Here is a 24,676-nt window from a genome sequence, read left to right on the forward strand (position 1 = left end):
GATCTGATTTGATTTCTGTCAAAAACCACTTCACCTCCTCTCGCAGCTCATACAACCGCTGTAACACCCGCCCCCTGGAGAGCCAGCGAACTTCAGTGTGCAGAAGCAGCTGTTAATGCCCTGACCCCATCTCCTGGCAGAGGACCCCAAACAAGCGAGTGTTTAGCGGCCGTGATTTGATGAGATTTATCATTTTCACGGATTGGTTCAGCACGGAGTCAAAAAGAACCGGCATTTTTTTACCAGCTAGTGCTTCGCGATGAACCATGCAATGTGTCCATTTCACAAGTGGAGCTATACTTGCTGAACGCGAGCAGCTAGGCCACGCTCACGCCCCGTCATTGCCTGCGCACCATCCGTGCATAGGCCAACGCATCGGTCCCAAGCCAAACCATTTTCACGGATAAAAATATCAAGGACATTGAAAATGGCTTCTCCTGTAGTGTGCGACTGAAGAGGCCGGCAAAACAGGACATCCTCCTCAATCGCCTTGTCACGCAGATACCTGACATAGGTGAGGAGCTGTGCCTGCCCAGCAATATCAGTGGTTTCGTCCAGCGGCAGCGCGTAGTAAGGACTCTTTTTTTACGAACTCTATCAGTTGCTCTCTGATATCATTGGACATGTCTATAATTCTCCTAGCGACTGTGTCATTGGACAGCGGTACTGCACCGAGTTTGGCTGCTGCACTACCGCCTATCATTATTCTGCACATGTCTTGCGCTGCCGGCAAAATGAGAGTCTCGGCGATTGTATGCGGTTTACCCAGTTTACCGATTCTTTTGGCCACTACATACAATGCCTCCAAACACTGTTTAGACACAGTGCTGTGCACTGAAATGGTTGCCTGTTGCTGATGGAGGCCATCAAGCTTTCTTTTAAAATATTCAGCCGGTTTATTTTTAATGCCAGCATGCTTTGTTTCGAGGTGCCTTTTTAATTTGCAGGGCTTCATACTGTCGTTTGCCAGCACGAGCTCGGCACACACGACACACTGAGGTCTCAGATCAGCCGTGACTGTAAACCCAAACTGCAGGTATGCTTCATCGTACCTTCCATGGGCGTAAATTTCATTTAACGGGGGGGGGGGGGGGGGCAATAAATATAAAATTTCTCATGAGCGGGGACACAAATAATACAGTCAAATTGTACTTATAAGGATATGTCCCCACAGTGAAAAACTTTGCTTCTATCATTATTATTGTAGCATGGAGACTGCGTCATTATGGTTATTTTCAAAGTTTTTCTCAGGTTCAATGACAAAGCAGATTTTTCTTCAAAACTATTTATTGCATTGTTTATGTTGTTTACAGTCAAGCCATCAACATACGATAAAATTTAAACACGACTGTAGCCAGTTGTAGTGGAAAACTGTAGGTCCGAAACAGAGCAGAACCGAACTGAACCGAACCGAGCTGGTACCAGTCAGTGGAAAACCCCCATAAGCTGCAGTGCACTATGCAACAAGCTATTATAAACAAGCTACCGTTAACTAGATAAGTAATATTTTAATCGCTAATATAGCAGATTCATGGAAAATTACATCGGTAATCAGCATTTTTGCCGCAACTAATTTATGAATGAGTCTGCATCAACTACATTAATCGCTTTATTTAAAGTAAATAAAGTACCCTACTTACTGGAGTTCAACATTAACTGAGCGGCAGCCACACACAGCAGGCAGTGGGCCAAACCACTGTGAGGAAGGGGAGGGGGGACTCAACTGTTTCTAAATGCATTTTTTGCGGGTTTTTTTTCTTTTTCTACTTACACAATTATTTTAGGTATACGTACATATATATTTTTTTCACAATAGAGAGTGCGATTTTTTTAAAATAATTTGTTTGGGGGGGACAACCCTCGGATGGGGGGGGGGGGGGGGGGGGCATGTCCCCTCCGTCCCCCCCCCCGGGATTTACGCCCATGGTACCTTCGAAGCTTTTTTGCAGCTGGTGGTGCATCGGTTGGCTTGTTGGTCCTCATAGATATATATACTGATGTCGCCTTGGGCCTCTAAGCATACGTCAACATCGCCGCCATCTTGGGTCGGGGATCTGAAGGAAGCGCCAAAGTTTCCCTGCATTCAGATCAACTCTGAAGATGCCGGACTTTTGTGCTGTAGTAGATATTTTCATGAACTGGATGTTTTCAAAGAATGGTTAACCTGTTATATACTGTAGCCTAATAATTTAATAAGCTGTTGTAAATACTGGAAGATGTTTTCACACTACGTACGCACGTTATGTTTGTTTTTGTGTTATATAACCATTTTACGCTGGGTCATTGTATTGCAGGCTTGCTGATGTACAAAATAAACCAGTACAATTCAAATGTTTTAATTAACATGTATTTTTAAGTATGGATAGCACACTATTGTAGCCATTTTGTGTGCAGTAGATAGGCTAAGGTAAGTAACAATAGTTAATTTTAAGTTCACTGAAGTGGAAGAATAATAAACTTACACCTAGTTTTGAAGTAGATTAATATCAAAAGCTTAAATTTTCTCTGGACTCGATCATAAATACATGCCTGTCAGTTGGAACAAACCAAAAAACTAAGAAAAATCATTTGAGATTTGGACGATTTATGATGATTTAATTTCTGCCTAGATGCAGATGTTAGGTTCCCCATCCTAACATTCTGAGGTCTGTTGGTCAGGAAGTCCATAATTGTTTTTGTTTTTTCCCGCTTTGTTTGTTTAACTCGTGCCTTTATTAATAAAAATTTTGCTCTATTATTTATTTATTTATATTTTATATATACTTTATATTATTCATGTTTTTTTCATATCACTATCAGCATCCTTGTAATTGTTTTGTGCATTGTAGAACAAATTAATTAGTTATGTAGGTGTGTCCAAGTATTGTATTGTATATGATATATCACATATTTATGATAGAACATAGATTAATTAATTATTTTACTTATATCACATAAGTAAAATAATTAATTAATCTATGTTCTATCATAAATATATGTCTGACATTTATAATAAACCAAACGGCTTGAAAATCGGTTGAAAATTAAGCAAATTAAGGTGATTTTAATCGTTGATAGTTCTCTGCCAATGTTAACTAATGCAGAGTAGACGCGGCTTCCCCCGACCCAAGTGGGTAGTTTTAGCGAAGTGTAGCTACTGCCTAGCAGTTAAAAAAAATTACTGGCTAGGGCTGAGATTTGATCTAAACTTTAACAAGAATGTGTGTGGGTTTAGTCTTTAAAAAGACTGTTGGGGTTTTGTAGTAAAGGCCTATGTAAATCGAGATAACAGACTAGCGAGAGCTGGCACAAGCGAACTTGGCAAGAGACTAGACTAGAGTGAATGGAGAGCTATGTCGTGAGTCAATTTAAATGCAGTGATTTATTTTTGTGTGAGAGTGAGTGAACATTTACGGGAACGGCGGCGGCCATGCGCATGCGCGATTCATTTGCAGCCTGGACCCGGAGGGGGGGTGTGTGTCTCCTCTCTGCTCTGACTGCTGCGCGAGGCTACTGAGAGAGAGACACACACACACACAGACACACACACACACACAGAGACAGACACAGACAGATGTTTTTGCTCCTGTGGCTTTTGGCTATGTTTGTACTGTCATAATGTTTAGTACATTTAGAAAATTCCTTTTGCCGTTATGGTTCTCAAGTGCTCCTCTCCCAAACCCCCAAATTTTTTTTGCCAAGTGCTCCTCTCCCAAACCCCAAATTTTTTTTTTGCCAAATTTGAGAAAAGTCTCTGATAAATTTAGCCTGATTGGATGGAGCGATAACCAGTGTGATGATCACATCCTGAGCAAAAGGTGACCGATTGTAAAATAGGAGCAGGTGTGGGACACTGAGAACCACCTCAGACAAAGGGGTGTCAGAACTTAATTAACATACAGATTACAGCTCTTACAAAAGGAGCAACTTCATTTACATGTAGAGTAGTAAACTGGAAATGTATAAAAGGTTAGAACTTATGATGTTCTGGGTTCATTCCGACTCGTTGAACCCAAGGTACATGTACTTTGTCACTGCTATGCTGCAATAAACTTCTTCATCAAGATCTTCAAAGTCCTCTTCACTTTTTCTTACAATTGTAAACACCTTAACATCATTTACGAAGTTTTAGGATGAATACATCAGGGTACACCTTGTTCATGTTTTACCGACATTGTAACAATGCAATGCTGGTTATCCTTATCCTTTAACATATCAAGTGCAAATAACTGCACAAACCAACGTATCTTTCATTCACTGAGAAAAAGTATATGGTGCAACCTCACAAACCTTTTTATATTTGCCAACTGTAATTCACAGACGTTTGGGGTTAGTCAATTTAAAATAACTTTTTTTAATATAATTTTTGAAATGTATTTTATTCATGCGGTGCAAAGCTGAATTTTCTGCATCATTACTCCAGTCTTCAGTGTCACATAATCCTTCAGAAATCATTATAATATACTGATTTGCAGCTCAAGAAACATTTTATCATCAGTGTTGAAAACAGTTGTGCAATATATTTATATCTTTTGAAAACCATTATACTTTTTTCTTTGATCAAAAAGTTGAAAAGAACAGCATTTATTTGAAACGGAAATCTTTTGTAACAGTATAAATCTGGTTAATATTACTTTTGATCAATGAAATGCATCACTGTTTAATAAAAGTATTAATTTCCTAAAAATCAACCAAGCAATCAGTCAATCTTACTGGACCCATCAGTATTCAGCTCACCTACTGGCAAAATTATGGTACTTCTCAAACAAGCTGTTCTGACTTCATATTTAAAAAAAAAAAAGTTTAACCTCATTTGATTTATATGCATTTATGTACTTCAATGTATTAATAACATAGTATGTCAAAGCAGAAAGAGAACTTAAAAGCTAATTAGTTCAAAACACTGTCCTCAAAATAGTGTCCTCTTTAAAATTAATGTTTAAAAATGTCACTGCTTGTGTTTAAGAATATGACATTCATGCTTAAGCAGCACAGAATTGAACACAAGAAAGCAGAGATGTCAGACTTGCTCTGTATTTGGTGAAAATAAACTGCCAGTTTAATAACCATACAATAAAACCTGTAAATACCAATGAATTATACTAAAAAATATATGATCGTAACAAAAACAAAAAAAAGAGGATGAAAAATGCACAACCAGCTAAAGTGGAACAAAGGGAATTATCAGGAAGGACGATTAGAGTTCACAACCCCCGATCCCCAATACACTCACTCTCACTTTCAAACACACACACACACAGTTACTCTCCGTTAGCAGCACACACACTCTTACAGTCACTCAGACATGCATAAAAGACGGGGTTTGATAATCAGTACACGTTAAATTCACAAACAAAATGACTGGACCTGCTCTAATGTCAGCAAGTCACCCTGTGAGCCACCCCCACCCCCCTCCCAGCCACGGGGGCTTCGCTGAGCGTCTTCCTGCGGGTGCTGATCATCATTTAAGGTATAGGGGAGCGGGGCTGGGAACTGGATGGAGAGGGGTGGGTGCTGTAGGGTGGAATGAGGTGGGAGGGTTGGTGGAAGCCATTTGTGTATTTAAGGTGGATGTGTGTGGGTGTTTGGAGATCAGTGCGGCTCCCCTAGTTCTCATTGTCGCCTGCTTCGTCACCCTGGTTTTCTGACGTCCAAAGCTGCAGGTATGAGAATTAAATAATGTATGAGCCAATAAAGCACTGAAACAGAAATATAACTGGTGCAGAATGTACAATGTGGGACTTACAGTGAGGTTGTCCCTTAGAAGCTGCATGATCAAGGTGCTGTCTTTGTAGGAGTCCTCATTTAAAGTGTCAAGCTCAGCAATGGCTTCATCAAAAGCCTGTAAGAGAGGCTCTGGTTTCTCATTTGGGTTGAATGAGCATCAAATACACTGGTGTTTGTATTGTATAAATGTTTACTATAGTCAAGATTTGCAAAGAAATAAAATACACATTTATATGATGAACTGTAAGAGGCTGTCCACATAGGACACATTCTTGTTTTTTATGGTTTTATATGTACACGTGCACTAGATGGGCATCTTTGGCGACTGCACTCTCTCAACACTTGGCAAGTTAAAAACAGTTGAATTTCTATAAACAAGTTTCAGTCCAAATTTTGTTAAAGGAACGCTCCACTTTTTTTGGAAATAGGCTCATTTTACAACTCCCCTAGAGTTGAACAGATGAGTTTTACTGTTTTTGAATCAATTCAGCCGATCTCCAGGTCTGGCGGTAGCACTGACACATCAGACGCAATGATATTACGCAGCGCCTGAACGTAGTCCCCAGCTAGGTAACTAGTTATGATATAGCTGGGGACTACTTTCAGGCGCTGTGTAATATCATTGCACCCATGGTACGCCGGAATTAGAGTATAGTTCCTAGTCATATCGGTCTAGAAAATCGCAACTTTTCATTTTCCGTCAGTCTTAGTACACGATGTAACTACAGAAGAGTCAAGCTTTAAACAGGAAAATTATTGAATCATTTTTGAGCGAGATGCTAATGGTCTAATCCGATTCAATGATCTATGCTAAGCCACGCTAAAAGTGCTACCATCAGACCCGGAGATCGGCTGAATGGATTCAAAAACGGTAAAACTCAACTGTTTAACTCTTGGAGAGTTGGAAAATGAGCCTATTTCCAAAAAAAGTGCTGTGTTCCTTTAAATGCAAGAACTCGTCCTGTGTGAATGGCCCCTTATGCTTCTAGCGTTTAAAGAGATACAAACCGTTTTAGCGAGGTGACAGGCATTCTCAGGAGAGTTGAGGATCTCGTAGTAAAAAACGGAAAAGTTGAGGGCAAGACCCAACCGTATAGGGTGCGTGGGCTGCATTTCCTTCTTACTTATCTCAAAAGCATCTTGGTAAGCCTTCTGAGAGTTCTCAACCGTGGCTGAAAGTACAAAAAGTTGATCTTGTGTTCAAAAAATATATGTCAAAAAATAGTCAGACAGATAGCAGTGATGCACTGAAACAAACTTTTTACTGAAAACAAAAGGAAAGTTATTTAATCGAAAACCAAAACTGAAAATGATATTTCCAGAATACAATTTGGGTAACTGAACTCATTATACTGTTCAGGGTGTAAAGTACTTTGGCAACAAGCCACTTCTCAATGTTTCAGCTGAACAAATTTTACATACTGCTACTCTAAAATCATTTTTGGTCACCCTGATGTGTATCCACACTGCTGACGTGTTTACCTGTTGTAGCATATCCATGCCATGTTCACAAAATAGATGCTAAAACAGTCAAAACACGCCTTTGGAGAAGTGCTAACTAAACTTTCAAAAACTTTCTAAAAATATTACACCAGAATTTTCTCATAAATGGAAATACAGATAGATAGCTAGATAAATGACAAACAAACAGAGACAGAGAAACAGCTGGATGGAACAATAAATAGAACAATATAATAATAGATAGATTGACAGACACAAGTGTTTCCCACAGACCTGCACTCTATTTATGACAGCACTTCCCCAAATGGAGGGGGGGGTGTGGGGGGGTGGGGGGGTTATTTTGTATTGTAATGCTAAAAAACATGCTCCAGTGCAAATATTTATGTGAAGAACTGTATATACTAGGGGTGGCACGGTACACAGATGTCACGGTTCGGTACGTACCTCGGTTCGGGGGTCACGGTTCGATACAATTTCGGTACAACAGGGAAAAAAAAGACATCTACTTTGCTCAGTTTCTTTTATTTTGATGTGAAAATGCTAAATATTACTACATGTTATATATATAAAATCTGTTTTGTTTTCATTGTGAGTGTACACAAATAAAAGCAGACCTTTAACTACAAGCAACAGCACAAATAAAAATACAATAGAGTAAAGATACAAATAAAATATCAGTGATTTTCAGGGGGTTTTTTAGGTACAGAAATTGAAGTATGATTAAAGTAATCAAAGGTAAAACAGCATTGCATATTTGACTGTATAAATTAAAGATTACTCTTTATTAAAGTTACAAAAGCGATTCAATCAAGAGCAGTGAGTGATTTCTTTGTTGTTGCTGTTTATTTAATATTAACTGTCACTTTAAGAGAAAGCACTGATACTGTACGCCCAGCCGGCTATGTCTGCTATAGGATACTTACCAAGACGGGCATTTTGACAGAATTTTGTGTGAATTTATCCATTAAAACACAATACTTCAGAGAGAGCTTCATATTTGCGCGCGTTCTGAGGCGCAGGTTTGTGCGCTTCTGATGAACGCATGCACAAATATTCTCACTGCGCGCGCGAGCTCGCGTCCTCTGGCTCTTAAATATTTGAGCTGGCAAAGCTTACATGACTTTAGTCTAAACACCGATATCAACGTGTGCTGTTCAGGTCTCACCTGTGCGCGCGCTATCAGCACCCGGGTGATGACGGAATAAATGCTCATATTCCAGCATACGCACTCGCATTGAACAAGAGTGAATGATTTGTCCACTTATTTTTTTTTTTTCTCATCGCTGTTGTTATAATGTACTGGGAAGCCAGAATGCGCATCCATTAACAGAAACATACATTAGCCGAACCCTATTTGTTTTACGTGTTATTTATAACAAACCACATGCGTTGTCAGAATTCAGTTGAACCGCGGTCCTAGCGCGTGCCGAACCGTGTGTGGAGAACCGTGCGGTTCGGTTTTTTTCCGCGAACCGTGCCACCCCTAGTATATACATAATTAAACATCTCCCTCACACAACATCTTAGGTTTTTTTTTTGCATATTTAACATTCTTTGTTTGAACATGCTATTTTACAGGGCTTTCTGAAACAAATTATTTGGAAAACATTTTTCTATATTCGTCTGGATTGAAGGAGCAGACAATGAGCATCAGAGTTAAAGAAGCTAACATTACAGTTAATATCATTTAGCCTTTGTCAGTGTCTCTGCAGTGTTTTAAAAATCAAATTAAAGGCTTTTAACCACCCTTACAAAATCTGCTAAATGAATACGTAACATTTTAACCCGTAATGTGACTGTATAAAGCATGATTTACAGTTTTATAAAATGTTCTTCACATTTTTATGTTTGCTGCTTAAAAATATGGGTCGATTTTCACACTGGTCTTAACAAAAACAGAAGACAGGCTGATTGAAAATACAAATTCATTCTCTGCCAGTAGGTGGCACTTTTGGAAACTGCAGAAATATAGCAGTTTTCCCCAGTAACGGCAAAGCAATGCTGCGCCTGTAAACGCTACTTTATCAGGCATTATAAGAAATTCTGTGCAAATCTATTTGTGGTGGTCAATGTTGACGTTCCCAAACGTATGGGAAACACTAAAACGACAGATAGAACGATAGATAGAATAGAAAGAATGATAGATAGATAGACGCATATAATGCACTTACTGGTCTTGGATTCTCCAGACGCGACCTCAGATAAGTATCTATAGTAATCGCCTTTCATTTTCAGGTAAAACACCTTGCTCTCTGCCTGAGAAGCATTGGCAATGAGGAACTTCTCCAAAAGACCCTGTCAAGACAGGTTGGGATCATCAGGATGGCTCATATTTGTGGTCAAACATAGTGAAAAATGGAACAACATTTGAGTCTTACACTTTTAAGATTGAAATTAAAGCGTTCTTTGTAAACTCAAAGCTAAATAATTTGCATTTAAGAATGAACTTCATTTAATTTCATCATTATAAAATGTTCAGAAGATCAAAAGAAAGAAGTGCATATACCAGCACATCATTGCAGATGTCTTGCAGTTCAGTCTCGATCTTTTCACGATACTCGTGTGCCATCTGCTGCTTCTTCTCGTTCCCCTCGGTCTTCTGCTCGATGCTGGAGATCACACGCCAGGAGGAACGACGGGCGCCCACCACGTTCTTGTACGCCACAGACAGCAGGTTGCGCTCTTCATTGGAAAGCTCCACGTCGCCCTCGGTAACAGCCTTCATAGCTGCTGCCATGTCATCATAGCGCTCGGCCTGCTCAGCGAGCTTGGCTTTCTGCACCAGGTCACTCTTGTCCATTTTTATACTGAGAATCAGATACGAGTAGGTATGAGCACAATAATTCACAAAAAAAACACTAAATTAAATGGATTTTGAAGATTAATGCTCAAGTGATGATGAGCAGTAGATTAACAATTAGAATTACTCTGTTTTTAATCAATCTTCATTTTCATCAAATGATATCGATTCTTAAATCCCAAGATTGACATTTTAGTTTATGCTATTTTCAGCTAATGCACAAAACTTCACTAAACAGTATTTTTAGCGAGCCTCCCATCCAATAATTTGAATAAACTTTGTGCTGTTACTTTTTATATAAACAATGTCTCAGCTTTCAAATTTTAATAATGGAATTAAAAGAATAAATGCAGTTTTGAGACACTTTACTACGGCATTGACAGATCACTGTAGCCACACCAGTTAAAGTGGCACGTGAACTGATCATTTCTTCCTCTTGACTAGTAGTTAATAGCACAAAATACACTTTTATGAGCATCAGAAGGTGTTGAAAGAAACAATAGCCGGCGCATAACATACGTCATAACCAAACGTTATGTGATTGGCTTACGGGTCACCAATGAACTTCAGACAAGTGCCCCCTCACGAGAAAGTAAACGCTTGTCAATTATGCCCTTCCAGACTCTGTCTACGAAGCGAAGTAGCAGAGTTTGGTATTACCAGGCTAGCAAATTCTTAATGTCTGTTTGAATCATAGACTGTAAAAAACATGGACATAGTGTCTGTGACATCATCCGTAGGTTTCTGAAGAGCATTTTTGAAGCTCAAATTGCGCGGAGCCGGCCGTCACCATCTTGGCAGCGCTTCACTCCCAGATAATCGAAAATGGGAAAAAAGGCGGGACATGGGTGGAGATGGTTGTTGAAACCACGCCTGCCTTGCGCGACAGTGGTGACAGCGGCGGCAATCCACCTGTCACTCAAGTGGCCACGCCCTTAATTACGCAGAACTTTAAGGCTTAATTAGGGCTGCACCATAAATCGAAGTGAAATCGAAATCGTGATTAGGCAGAAGCTGCGATTGTCATGCGTATCTATCAGTGAAGCATGGTTCTGTGATCAGCAGTAAATCTTCATCCAAAGGCCAGAGGGCGCTCTCGCGTGGAAACTCCAAGTACACCCAGAAGAAGAAATGCAGGAAATGCCAATCGCTGCAGCTGAATAAACAGAAGATTTAACTGCTTTCATTCATTCAACGTGACTAATAAACACGACTACGACAATAGGCCTATATGGTTTATCTGAGTTCTTATTATTATAATGTTTATTATAAAGTATATTTATAATGCAATACCTTTATCACTGCTTAGAATTCTATGAAATATGTTGTGTGCCTTATTCTGTGTAAGAAGTCACATCTCATAGAAGGATTTATTTCAAACACTCGACTGATGTTATGAAGTGAGTTTGGAGTAAAAACATGTTATTAAATGTGGCATTTCACATACAGGTGCATCTCAAAAAATTAGAATATCGAGAAAAACTGCATTTTTTTGTAACTTATTTCAAAAAGTGAAACTTTCGTATATATTTTACATTCATAACATGTAAAGTAAGACATTTCAAAAGTTTTTTTGTTTTAATTTTGATGATTAGGGCTTACAGCTCATGAAAGTTAAAATCCAGTATCTCAATATAATAGAATATTTATATTTGAGTTTCATTAAATGACCATCCCTACAGTATAAATTCTGGGTATCTCTTGTTCTTTAAAACCACAATAATGGGGAAGACTGCTGACTTGGCAATGATCCAGAAGACGAACATTGACGCCCTCCACAAAGAGGGTAAGTCACAGAGGGTCATTACTGAAAGGTGTGGCTGTTTACAGAGTGCTGTATCAAAGCATATTAAATGCAAAGTTGACTGGAAGGAAGAATTTGGGTAGGAAAAGGTGCACAAGCAACAGGGATGACCGCAAGCTTGAGAATACTGTCAAGCAAAGCCGATTCAAACACTTGGGAGAGCTTCACAAGGAGTGGACTGAAGCTGGAGTCAGTGCATCAAGAGTCACCACGCTCAGACGTCTTCAGGAAAAGGGCTACCAAGCCACTTCTGAACCAGAAACAACGTCAGAAGCGTCTCACCTGGGCTGTGGAGAAAAAGAACTGGACTGTTGTTCAGTGGTCCAAAGTCCTCTTTTCAGATAAATTTAAATTTTGCATTTCATTTGGAGATCAATGTCTGGAGGAAGACTGGAGAGGCACAGAATCCAAGCTGCTTGAAGTCCAGTTTGAAGTTTCCACAGTCAGTGATTTGGGGTGCCATGACATCTGCTGGTGTTGGTCCATTATGTTTTATCAAGTCCAAAGTCAATGCAGCCGTCTACCAGGAGATTTTGGAGCACTTTATGCTTCCATCTGCTGACAAGCTTTATGGAGATGCTGATTTGCTTTTCCAGCAGGACTTTAGCACCTGCACACACTGCTAAAACCACTTCCAAGTGGTTTGCTGACCATGATATCACTGTGCTTGATTGGCCAGCCAACATGCCTGACCTGAACCCCATATGGAATCTATGAGATATTTTCAAGAGAAAGATGAGCAGTCGTCGATCCAACAATCCAGACGAGCTGAAGGCTCAATAGTGCCTCAGCAGAGCCACAGGCTGATCGCTTCCATGCCACACCTCACTGATGCTGGAGTTTGTGCTAAAGGATCCCTGACAAAGCATTGAGTGCATAAATGAACATACTTTTCTGCTTTGCAAATCCTTTTTTTGATTGATCTTAGGAAATATTCTAATATTTTGAGATACTGGATTTTGACTTTCATGAGCTGTAAGCTCTAATCATCAAAATTAAAAAAAAAAAAACTTTTGAAATGTCTTACTTTACATGTAACGAAATCTAAAATATATATGAAAGTTTCACTTTTTGAAATAAGTTACAAAAAAATGCAGTTTTTCACGATATTCTAATTTTTTGAGATGCACCTGTACTTTCAGATAGAGCAGCATTTACTACACAGCCGTAGTTCACTGAGAAGCTACGCAAAGAGCTGTCATTATCGAAAACGATTTCTTTGATTTCATAATTGCGCAATAATATGGTCTGTTACCTATCAGTGAACTACGGCTCTGTGTAGTGAAGTGAAGTGACATACAGCCAAGTATGGTAACCCATACTCTGAATTCGTGCTCTGCATTTAACCCATCAAACGTGCACACACACAGCAGTGAACACACACACAGCAGTGAACACACACACACACACAGCAGTGAACACACACACGGAGCAGTGGGGGGTTCGGTGCCTTGCTCAAGGGCACCTCAGTCGTGGTATTGAGGGTGGAGAGAGCGCTGGACATTCACTCCCCCCACCTACAATCCCTGCCGGCCCGAGACTCGAACCCGCAACCTTTGGATTACGAGTCCGACTCTCTAACCATTAAGCCACGACTCCCCCTAAAAAGTAAAAGCTGCTCCATCTGAAAGCAGGTGATGGAGATTTACTGCTGATTACAGAACTGGCTTTACTGACAAAACACGCATGTAAATCGCATTCGATTAATCGTGCAGCCCTAGGATTAATATAATTTAAACAGATGAGTTATAAAAACATTCACCCTCCTCACAGTTGTAATAAAGGGCAAAATTAGCTATATAGACCAAAACCACTTCTTGTACCAGACAGTAAACCTTTTTTTCTGCTGTAAAGTTGGGCGTTTTAACATGTGGAGTCTACGGGACTGACCCCCTTTTGGAGCCAGTCGATGAATTGCAGTTTAAGTCAAACTACACTGAAATTTCTTTATGCATTTCTCTGTCACAAATATATCGATTTCCCTCTCAATATTTATTCTATCACAAAATATGGAATCTTGAAACTCAGACTCTTCCAATGATATGTATTTTGTCAAGATTATAAAACGTTTTGATCCTAAAAGACAGTAATACATTTGGAATATGACACCTCCCGCTAAGGGGGAGGAGCCTGTTAAAAGATTTTTTAAAGTCCGATTTCCATGGTAACGCAAAGTCCAATTTCCATAGTAACGCAAAGTCCGATTTCAAAATGGTTTTCACAGGATACATTTTGAATAAATAAAGTTAAGCTTTCAAATGATATATAATTTATGATGATTACTAAAACTAAAAAATAGGGGAAAAGGAAACGAAAAAGGTCAACTACTGTTATGATGTATATGTCTTGAGGTGCACTGTCGTCATAAATTAATCTATTACTGTTCCTACATAATTTTTTAACAACAAACTGTGGTAAAAAAATATATATTTAGGAGTTCTAGACCTTTCCAACGATATATAGTGTGTCATGATTAGATTAGGATCTAATTGTTATATATTGAAGTACATTTAGGTGTCTCGCTGGTGGGACGGTGACAGTTAAGGGGTTTTAATATCAATGTAATAAATGATGGGGTTCCCTATATATTTTACAGAATTACTTCAGAGATAATCATTCTCTAAAAAATACAAAAAAACCTGACATGTAACTTACTGTGCATACATATCTAAATGAATCAAAATCGTCTCGATTCAAGTGAACTGTCCGGCTGCGCTGATATGAGCTAGCACGCTAACCACACATCCTTTCATTGAAATTCTCCGATAATATGATATGAAATGATTCTCAAGCTTTTAAACAATACTGCTAACGTTATACTATTATCTAACACAAAATACTGGCAGTGGGTTCGGATATTTCATTGTAAAGATTCAGAGGCCTGAAGCGCTTAGCAACCTGCTAAATCCGCGAGAACGGAACACAAGAGCAATCAAAGCATGTTATGTAAGACACGTGGACAGTGATACAACGAATAAGGGAAATACACTCACTTTGTGAACGGCGTTTACACTGACTTTAATCGTTAAAAAGACACAAATTGGGTCCCCGTCCTCCGCCTCGCTCTTCAGTTGTCCTGTGCAGTACCTCTTCCGCTTACAGCGACACTTCCGCTTCCTGCAAACCGTTCCACTGTCTGAACGTTTTTATTTATTTATTTATTATTATTATTATTATGCAACATACATTTAGCATCATGAGTAAGCCGTTTAGTTCATGTGACAATACCGGGATCGACGTGTACTCTTATAACTCATTAAAGCAATAACAAGTTAAGCACAGAATAAGTTAAGGAATTAAATTAAGAAGTTGTGCACAGAAAGCATTTATATTAATATCTGTGTTCTTAGCTCTAGTTTTTAAACTTCATTAGTATTATGTTTATTTGTAAATGCCACTGTCTGCTGGTATAAGTGACACATTTCCTGCAAAAATACAGCATAGACCAAAAGTTTATTTCTGTGATCAAAGCTGAATTTTTCTGATTTCAGTCACATGATTCTTCAGAAATCATTCTAATATGCTGATTTGCTGCTCAAGAAACATTTCCTATTATCAATGTTGAAAACAGTTGAGCTGCTTAATATTTTTTATTTAAACTGATACATTTTTTAGGATTCTTTGATGAATAATAAGTTCAAAAGAACAATTTATTTGAAATCTTTGTAACATAAATGCCTTTACTGTCCTTTTTGATCTATTTAATGTGTCCTTACGGCTAATAAAAGTCTTACAGACCCAAACATTTGCATGCATCAATAAGCAAGAAACAAGAACACAAAACTGAAACCTTTAGTCACTTTTATTTAAAAAAAAAAAATCCAATTTCAAATATGCCAACAAAAAGCATTCATTTCCATCTAAGCACTGCAAACATGCCCAAACATCTGCTGCCCAATGTTCTACTGAAGAAATCAGTGCAATCTGTAATCGTCTGTGTAATTACATAAGAACAGTTTTCTCATTTTCTAGAGATCAGAGGAGATTCAAAGTCACACTGTCGCTGGATGTCTGGATCACGAAACACTCGCTTGGATCCAATCTTGCATTCTTGTGCATTGACTGTCAATGACTAAGCGTCGGAGATTCAGTTTTCCTTTGATAAAACAAAGTCCGATATAAAAGGCTGTGGTTCATTTTGCAAAATTAATTTTAATTTTCCATCCAATAATATCCCTGCATTTTCTCTGAAAAACAAATACTGATTTGAAAGTAAAAATCTACCACACAGACAGAAATATGCTCTGGTAATCAGATATTCTATATGCAGAAAAAATAAAATTATTTCTGGAGGAAGGAGGTAAAGTAAGACAAGCGAATCAGAGGCAGCCTGTTGGCAAGCCTTCTAGCTTCCGAGTCGGATTTATTAATAGAGATTACACTCCGAAACCTCCACAGTTCACCCCAAGCCTTGGGTCACTGCACTTCAGAGGAGAGCAGCGAGGACAGTCGTCAACCAGAGGGGCAGAGCATCAGTCTGGGGAAGAGGCCAAAACAGGGAGCTTGTATTAGTTGGCTTTGGCTCGAAGCTGAGCTCTTTTGCCGGTGACAGCCTGGAAGCCGGTCTTGATGCTGGCTACAGAGCAGCGTGAGTGACAGGTTTCACATTGCAGGAAGTAGAGACGCGTGTCCTTCTGCAGAATTGTATCCGGTGAGCGGCAGGTGTGACAAGTCACATATTCCTCTGTGAAACAAAGAGAACATTGGTTGTCAAAAATTACTAACTTAAACTGTAAATGCTGTGTTTTTCACCTTGTTTTCTGTAAACCAAAGGAGTGGACTGAACTAAACATTATCATACTACATGTACTAAATTTGAAAGCGGTCACTACATCATTTACATGAATCTAGGAATGCACAATTATTACAACAATAATCAAGATTTCGAAAGCACATGGGAAGACGTGTCGTGACTCATTCGCAAATGAGGGCAAGATACATCACCGATTCTTACATAACGATCAAGTGCTCACCGCTACAGCATGCATTAACTGCTTTTAAAGTGTATGAATATTTCATTTATTTGTACATGGCAAAATTAAATGATACCAAGTTACAGCAAGTATGTCAGGGTATTTGATGGGGGGGGGGGGGTGCACGTATTAGCAAATAGTATTGGTACACCAACTACAAATTCTTATGTGCAAAATGTTTGACTTACTTATATATCTTCTCAAGACATTTTCTATTTGTTTCTGTTGAAAGCGTCCCTTAATTACAAGCTGGTTATTTCCATCTATGGATCCACTAGAAGCAAGAAGACATTGCTTGCATTACAGGAGAAATCACCATTTCACATTTGACGGAAATCTGGAAGTGCAATTAAAAGCTCACCTCGTTCCTAACTCAGCTAACAGGAACGCCAAAAGATGTTTGGGCTGTCGATGCAACCTGAAGATGAAAATTCAAACATGCAAGAGTTTAATAGACAAAATTACACCGATAAACTAGAATCAACGGTTTGGTTATATTCACAAATGGGTCAATGACAAAAAATGACAAGTCAAAGTGTCCATGTTATAAAAAGTAATTTATTTATTTATATTTATTTACATTTGAGTGTATACACCTGAATCATTTTCTAAAAAGTGTACACATATACACACATATATACACACACATAGTGCCCTCCATAAGTATGGGAACAGTAAAGACAAAATTGTTCTATTGGCTGTGGAGTCAAGACATTTACAAAAATGATTAAAAGATGAATATGAGACAAAACTACAGAATGTCACATTTTATTATTGGGTGATTCTAGTAGTACTGTTCCAATACTTTTGGAGGGCACTGTGTGTGTGTGTGTGTGTGTGTGTGTGTACATATACATATACATATATATATACATATATATATATATATATATATATATATATATATATATATATGTACACACACACAGACACACACACACACACAGACACACACACACACATATATATACAGATACCATATTATTTTATATGGTAATTTATGTATATTCAATATATTTAATTTTTCTATTTATTATTAATTAAAAACATTCTTCAATTAATGATAAATACAAATTACAATCTTTATTAAACCCTGTCTTGATGTAAAAAGCTATTTATTTCAAGAGACTTATCTATCTTGACACATAATGAGGGTCTTTTATTGTTTTTATTTCGTTTTTGCACTTTATTGCACTTGATTTTGATTTGGCAGACATACGTTAGTCAAACGTTAATTTTATCCTTTTAATAAGGATTTACTTTGTGATATTAGGACAGTTGTGTCACTCTAAATTTAATTCAGAGATTAAAAAACATGCTTGCATCATCATTGTTTTAGTGCAGTTTTTTTTTCAATGTTTTTATGTATTTTTTAATAAACTGGTAGATCCAACAACAAAAGCCTTGTAATTGACCCATGTATCATCTGTTGTATTATTTTTTTGAAAATACAGCAGACATGGATACTAAAAGTCTATACTCACAGTTTACAGATGTCAGTGAAGTTGACAAAAGATGTTTTCTTGGTCCCAACTCGGACCACCTGAGGCGGCTTCATCACAAACTTCCTCTTCTCCCCTGCCACCATATCAGGGTTCTTCTCTCTCATGATGTTAAACACCCGGCTCAACAACTGTAAAGATGCAGATAAGGAAATAATGACACTCCAAATTAAAGGAAAAATATGCAGTTAGCATGGGGTAGAAGTATTTCAGATGTGTGAGGGATTGCTCATCATATGAATAATCATCATACCTCATCGTAGGTGTAATCTCTCTCTGAACCGGCCCATGCTGGGCCCGACTGGGAACTGAATGTGATGCCATCTGTGCCTTTATCATCCTCAACGACTGCAGAAAAATATACGTGAAGAATTAACACAATCTGATATTTAATCATCATGTAGTATCTGGTATTAGAGTAGCTGTTTCTTGAAAAAAAACGTAAGATATAACTGAGCTGCATAATTTTCAAAAGCCAACTCCTTGTAGATGGCAGCTCTTGATAATCGAAAGCTCGTTAGACACACTATTTTTCTTTCTCTTCTAACTTCTATAATTTAAAAATCAATCAATCAATCAATAATATTATGCAGCACACTAATTAAATGAAGCATGTCTTCATACCATCATCCTTTTCCACAGTATCACTTTCCTCAACAAATTCCACTTTTTTTGACTTCTTTTTTTTAGTTGGAAGCATCAGATCAAATTCATCGTCCTCCATCATTTCCTGCTGGTCTCCCTCAATTTTCAGCTCCTGGTCACCAATAAAATGAAAAGAGCCAACAGCCTTTAGATGAACTATCTAATACAAGAAAATAAGCTCAATGGACGTCACATTAGGAATCATTATAACAGCTAAAAAAATACTATACCAGAAATGTAATTTATGTACTTATGTGAAAAAAAGAAAAAAGATAATCGTCAGGTACAATGTACTTAATGTTGCATTGCAAAACACTTCTGATGTGGGACAAGATTAAAGTTAGAAACAGGTCGTGGGGCAACTACAGAAATTAATTACAGATCATAAAAAACATGCATATACAAAGTAAGTGCATTTTATCATGATTAATACAAGTGTTAGTACATAGTAGTAAAAGTTATTAGTAGATAAACTATATAAAGTAGGTCCAATTTCTTTAATAATGAAACACACTAAATTAAAGTTGGTATGAAATGGAAGTTGTGATCATCTGTTGTGACGTATAAGAAAACAAGAAAAGATGTTTTTGAAGATTACAAGGGCACATTCATATTTTTTTAAATACTGATGTGCATGGATAAATCCTTCAAATATTAGCACAGTACTTAAAGATGAAGTGGGCCCAATGTTATCACACAGATATGGTCACAGGAATTTCCGATAAGTGGTGAAAATCATTTCATACCTTGGCAATCTCCACATAAACAATTACCTTCATGCCCTCCTCAACGTCATTTTCAAACACCTTCTTCGGTTTCTTTTTCTTCTTTTTCTGGTTAAAGAAGTTCAGATCATCTAAATCATCCGAAGGCTCTGTGAAGAACAAACAGTGTCATAAACGGCCAAAAGTGCAATCCTAAAACAGCACATTATACACAAACTCTACACATGCAATGCAATTTGCAAGGGTGTGATTTAAAAACATTAATGGAGAAACATTGGACTAAACCCAAGGCCCAGAGATGAAAAGAAAAGAGCAAAACACTTGTATCTTCTCACCCTTTCTCTTGACTTCATCATCTTCAGGGTCCAGTTCTGCCTCCTCTGCTGCTTCAGGCTCAGCTTCTTTCTGTTCAGTCTGTTGAGCCTCCTCTCCTTCTCCATCCTCGTCGAGCATAAAGGGCTTCTTCTTCTTCTTTTTCTTCTTTGTTGTGGAGGGGTCGAATAAAATCTGAGGACACATAACGCACCAGGCTCATTTACTCAAACATGCAATCCTGAGCTCAACTCTTTCTACTGCTCAAGCAATGTTGAGTATTATTTACTTTAGTTTTTGTATTTTATACAATTAGAAATAATACGTAATGACGTCAAAGCGTGCAACCATACAGCACGTTCACTGCTCTCATAATCTCTGCCAGAAGTCACAACATATATCTCCACTCAACTATAAATAATAAGAAAAAGCACGCATAGACGACCACAATACCTCGTCTTCTGACATGATGACTGAATCTGATATTGCTGTTTCTCGTCCTGTTAAATATCGTTGACACAGTTAACACTACTTTTCTCATCCACTGTCTTGCATCAGCACAGAAGCGCGAGCTCTCAGAGCGCAGGCGCACTTCCGGTGACAAGTGATTACATCAGCACGACGACAACATTACGCGACTTCCCATAATACTGCTGATGCATTACAAGATTTACATTTATAGTAATAATTGTTATTGTTTGTTTTGGAGCTTCTTCCAGACATATATGTAGAGCACCACAAATCGAAACACAAATTGTTAATCAAATAAGCAAGTTTTTTTTTTTTTCAGAAGCAAACAGCCATGTGCTTTATTGAAAATCATGAATCCAACCCCTTACCAACATGAATTTAAAATAAAGAACAACAAAAGGAACTTGGCAACGAATACACAGGCAAGAAGAAAAGAGTAAAAATGAGCAACTAGATGCAGTACAAACACCATGCCTCATTCTTCTTATAAACTTCATCAGTCAGCCATGAGGCCTTTCACAGTCATTTAAAGACATGCCACTCATTAAGGCACATTACACAGCAGACACACGTCTCTATATGCTTCTGAGCGCAAGAGCAGGACAGAAGTTAGTTTTATATATAATTTTAACAAGAACTAAGGTAGATACTACACAAAGACTAACAACACCAGAGAAAAGGAATCCAAAAGTTTAATGATCTCTGAAATAAAAGCCATCTGAATTTTTTAAAACATACAAATGTACACATATACCTCAACCTGAATAGATACAGCATTTTTGCATCTCAAAAAAATATATGCTCCCATACGAGGAAGAAGAAAAAAATGTGGTATAGTTTTTGTATAATTACAACCGTCTACTGTCAGAGAAACCCTCGGCACATCAATATATCAGGCCTGAAAAGAGCACAATAGGAAAGATCTGTTATTAAATAGGTCATTTTCTGCAACTATTTGGATGCAGCTCCAAACAAAACATGATGGGTAGGAATGTATATATATATATATATATATTGGAGCTAATGTCAGTAATTTAAATTCGTTATTTGTTACCAAACTATATGTCACTGTCAACAAATTGTAAAAAAGCTACTGCTCTTGGAAGTGCTTGAATAACATTAATTTAACAGAACACACTGAGATCAAGGATCGAAGCAAACGACTGTACCAAATATATTTAATACATCAGATGAGATGAGAGCGTGTTGACCATGTATATGAAAATTGTGTATTGGCAAACATGCTTATCTCCATGACAAAAAACAACCAGTTTCTGAATAATAGAGGTAAAAAAAAACACTTCTATCAAAAGAGGGAAAAATAGAAACACCTATGCATTACCTAAATAACCATGGCCAAACATTTAAGGGTCACTTCATATATTACGTCATCAGATTTTATTGTCAGATTAACCTGCTTCATATCCATTTTCTTTGTAACTCTTGTTTTTATGGGCTTGTTTTATCCACTCTGCTTGAGATATCGTAAAATTAGTTTTGTAGTGTTAACCCTCTGAAGGTTCTCAGGTTCGCCTGCCCAGGCCAACCACAACGAGCAATGAGAGTCTGTCAGATTGGGTAAATTCACATGGCCCATGCCTTGAGTTCTTCCATGTCATCCTCATCCTCCTCTTCTCTCTTTTTTTGGGCTGGAGAAACACAAAGGCAAATGGTTATAAGGGTTTCCACAAGGGAAACTCTCAAGACGTCTTTCTACTCGTGTAATCCGCTTTTCAAGTCTAATTTCACATGTATTGTCTCATATGTAAAATTTTGAAAGTAGTTTGTGATATAAAAAAATTCTCTGTTACTATTATGTTGATATGTACTGAACAGCATGAAACGAACCAACAGGTTTCTTGGGTAATGGGTTTGAAGGCACACTGGGCAGAGGGACATCCTCTGTGCCACCAATTTCCAGCAGGTTCTTGTCCAGCTCCTCCTGTTCCAGTTCCTCCAATTCAGCCAAAAGCTCATCCTAGAAAGGGAAAGAATCACATTGTTCGGTCAACATCTGTAAAAACTGCATTTGAAGAGATGCATCTATGTAAGATGTATTATCAAGCATCACTTAAATCAGGGAGTACCTCTCTAAAAAAAAAAAAATTAGTCCAGCCAGGTAAATATGTCTATTTTGCTGTTTTGTTTTAAGTTGAAATGAAAAATTTACAATAATATCTGATTTCCTAATAATTTGGTTCATCTTCATTTTGCTTTAACATTAGCAACACTTGAGCTACATGCTTTCATTTAAACCTGATTTATCACGTTCTCAACAAGATGACCCAAAGAACATGTAAGCAAGAACATCTGAGAGTAACAGGATCAATATCACAAGTTCTCTTAAATGAATGCAGATAATTTTATTTAAGTCATAATGCTTCTTTGTTTGATATTTTAAAATCCTAACAAGTTCTGTTGAGGAACTTTGGATACCATACTGAAAATATGGGATTTTTTTTTTCTAAAGGGGATTCAAATTCTTGAATGTTCCTCAGTGTGTATCAAACATCATACAAGTTCGCTCCCTTTGTCTCGACTCACCTCATCACAGTCATCTCCAAAACCTACAGGCCTCGAAATGGCATCAGAAATCTCCTGTGCCAACTCCTGCTGCTCTGTGATGTCCTGCATGAGGTCATCCACCTTGTCTAGATCCCTGAAATCAATCAATAATATTAATTCAATATACATTTTTGCACATCACTAACTGTATTCTGTGATACAGATTCAATAGGAAATTTTCCTCAAGCATCTTACATGTTTTCATGGGCTGTCTTAATGGCCTTGGCTGCAAAGCCCATGTTTTTAAGCACTTCTGTGTTTGTATTAGCATTCTCTAATGCTTCTCGCTGGAACTCAATAGTGGAGAGAGTGCCATCTATCTGAGCCAGTTGCTTCTCATATCGCTTCTTTCTTTTCAGGGCCTGTAAAGCAGCTAAAAGAAGGGACAACAGACATGCACAACATCAGTTTATATATATAAATATATATAGAGAGAGATAATACACACTCTCACACTATAACTTAACTGTTTTTCCAAGCTAATCAACAAAGTTAATATTCAAGATCAAGACTGACCCATACACAAACAAGAGATTCCCAGCATGTGGGATGTTTCATTATGGAAACAATGCACTCGATTAAGTTCCTTGTTATTTCACAACACACCTCATGACACTAATCAGACGTAACTAAGTGATATGAAATACAATCCTTTATTTAGCCCAACTCTTGAATTTAGTTAGGATTTTAATTTTCGTATCCTGCCCGACATTGGTGTTATATTAATAAACTGACTTCATAGTTTCGATCATGGGTGAGTTTAAGGCAAGTGACGGATGGGCGTAGCTACCTAACTAACATCACTGACATCGACGAGACAAGCTTTCTTTAAAGTAATTTAAGACACCTATGATCCTTATCACATGAAGGCTCGGTTTTAAATACATACCTCGTTTGTTTTTCGTGCCGTTTTTCTTTGCTATTAGTAGTTCCGCACCAATCTTTTGCTCTAAGTAGTCTTGTTTCTTGGTTAACATCTCTTCTGTCTCACGGAGTTTCTGGATGGCGTCTTGTGGGCTTGGGCCTTTGCCTCCTTTCCCCCCACCGCCAAACAATTTGCCGAATACGGACATATTGTTTTGTATTTAGCGAAACTATAAAATCCCTGCGAGTCGGTTTGTTTCTAAACACTACCGAGGTCTATCGCTGTTCCGTGTTCAGTTGTTGATTGTCTTACTTCCGCCTTCAGGCCCGCTGACGTCACGGCCAGGCCGCCTATCAGCGCCGCTGCTGAACAGCTCGTGAGTCACGAGCAAACTAGTCATTCAACACGTGCTTGATTTATATTTAGGCCACACTTTTTAAACTCCAGACCTAGTTCGCGTTTTATTTAGTGCCATAAAAAATGTTTTCAAGAAACATTTGGTTTTACAAGCTGTAGTTAACGAAGAATGAAGATATTCACGTTTAAGTGAAACTATTTAATAGAAAACATATTTAAATATTGAAATAAATAAATGTCCCCAAAAAACAGCAAACTAAAATATTCAGTTAACTGCAGTTTAACATTTCTAATACTTGTAATTTTTATAGCACTAGCTTATAATCATGCACTGATGTGTATGGATTTGTTATACTGAAATTATCAATAGACATCTTTTTAATAACCTTTATGTGCTGTAATGTTTTTTTGGACCTTTGTAAGATTGTTCAGTGCCACTGTGTCTGAGTGATTATGCAGGAGGAATGATCTCTGATTTTTTGTGTGGGTA

General features: G+C 37.9%; 3 protein-coding genes across 3 annotated transcripts; all 3 read right to left on the reverse strand.

The window, feature by feature from the left end:
* Positions 1–4,997: 4,997 nt before the first annotated feature.
* LOC306849317 (14-3-3 protein beta/alpha-B-like) lies at positions 4,998–15,037 on the reverse strand. Its single transcript, XM_079384259.1, has 6 exons — positions 14,765–15,037; positions 9,674–9,974; positions 9,339–9,462; positions 6,715–6,878; positions 5,726–5,821; positions 4,998–5,636 (listed from the first exon to the last, which is right to left on the reverse strand). Exons 2-6 carry the CDS (start codon positions 9,965–9,967, stop codon positions 5,586–5,588), a joined length of 729 nt encoding a protein of 242 aa, XP_079240385.1. The 5' UTR covers positions 9,968–9,974; positions 14,765–15,037; the 3' UTR covers positions 4,998–5,585.
* Positions 15,038–15,554: 517 nt separating this feature from the next.
* On the reverse strand, positions 15,555–20,530 carry LOC306849322 (eukaryotic translation initiation factor 2 subunit 2-like). Its single transcript, XM_079384264.1, has 9 exons — positions 20,382–20,530; positions 19,952–20,123; positions 19,665–19,765; positions 18,871–19,003; positions 18,500–18,594; positions 18,229–18,377; positions 17,106–17,162; positions 16,933–17,018; positions 15,555–16,455 (listed from the first exon to the last, which is right to left on the reverse strand). Exons 1-9 carry the CDS (start codon positions 20,394–20,396, stop codon positions 16,280–16,282), a joined length of 984 nt encoding a protein of 327 aa, XP_079240390.1. The 5' UTR covers positions 20,397–20,530; the 3' UTR covers positions 15,555–16,279.
* Positions 20,531–20,715: 185 nt separating this feature from the next.
* On the reverse strand, positions 20,716–24,172 carry LOC306849323 (charged multivesicular body protein 4c-like). The gene is made up of 5 exons (XM_079384265.1): positions 23,854–24,172; positions 23,160–23,337; positions 22,944–23,058; positions 22,248–22,377; positions 20,716–22,048 (listed from the first exon to the last, which is right to left on the reverse strand). The coding sequence occupies exons 1-5, from the start codon at positions 24,035–24,037 to the stop codon at positions 21,984–21,986; spliced, it is 672 nt and encodes a 223-aa protein (XP_079240391.1). The 5' UTR covers positions 24,038–24,172; the 3' UTR covers positions 20,716–21,983.
* Between the last annotated feature and the right edge of the window lie 504 nt (positions 24,173–24,676).

The sequence above is a fragment of the Barbus barbus genome (genome assembly GCF_936440315.1).
Source record: "Barbus barbus genome assembly, chromosome: 29".
NCBI classification, from domain to species: domain Eukaryota; kingdom Metazoa; phylum Chordata; class Actinopteri; order Cypriniformes; family Cyprinidae; genus Barbus; species Barbus barbus.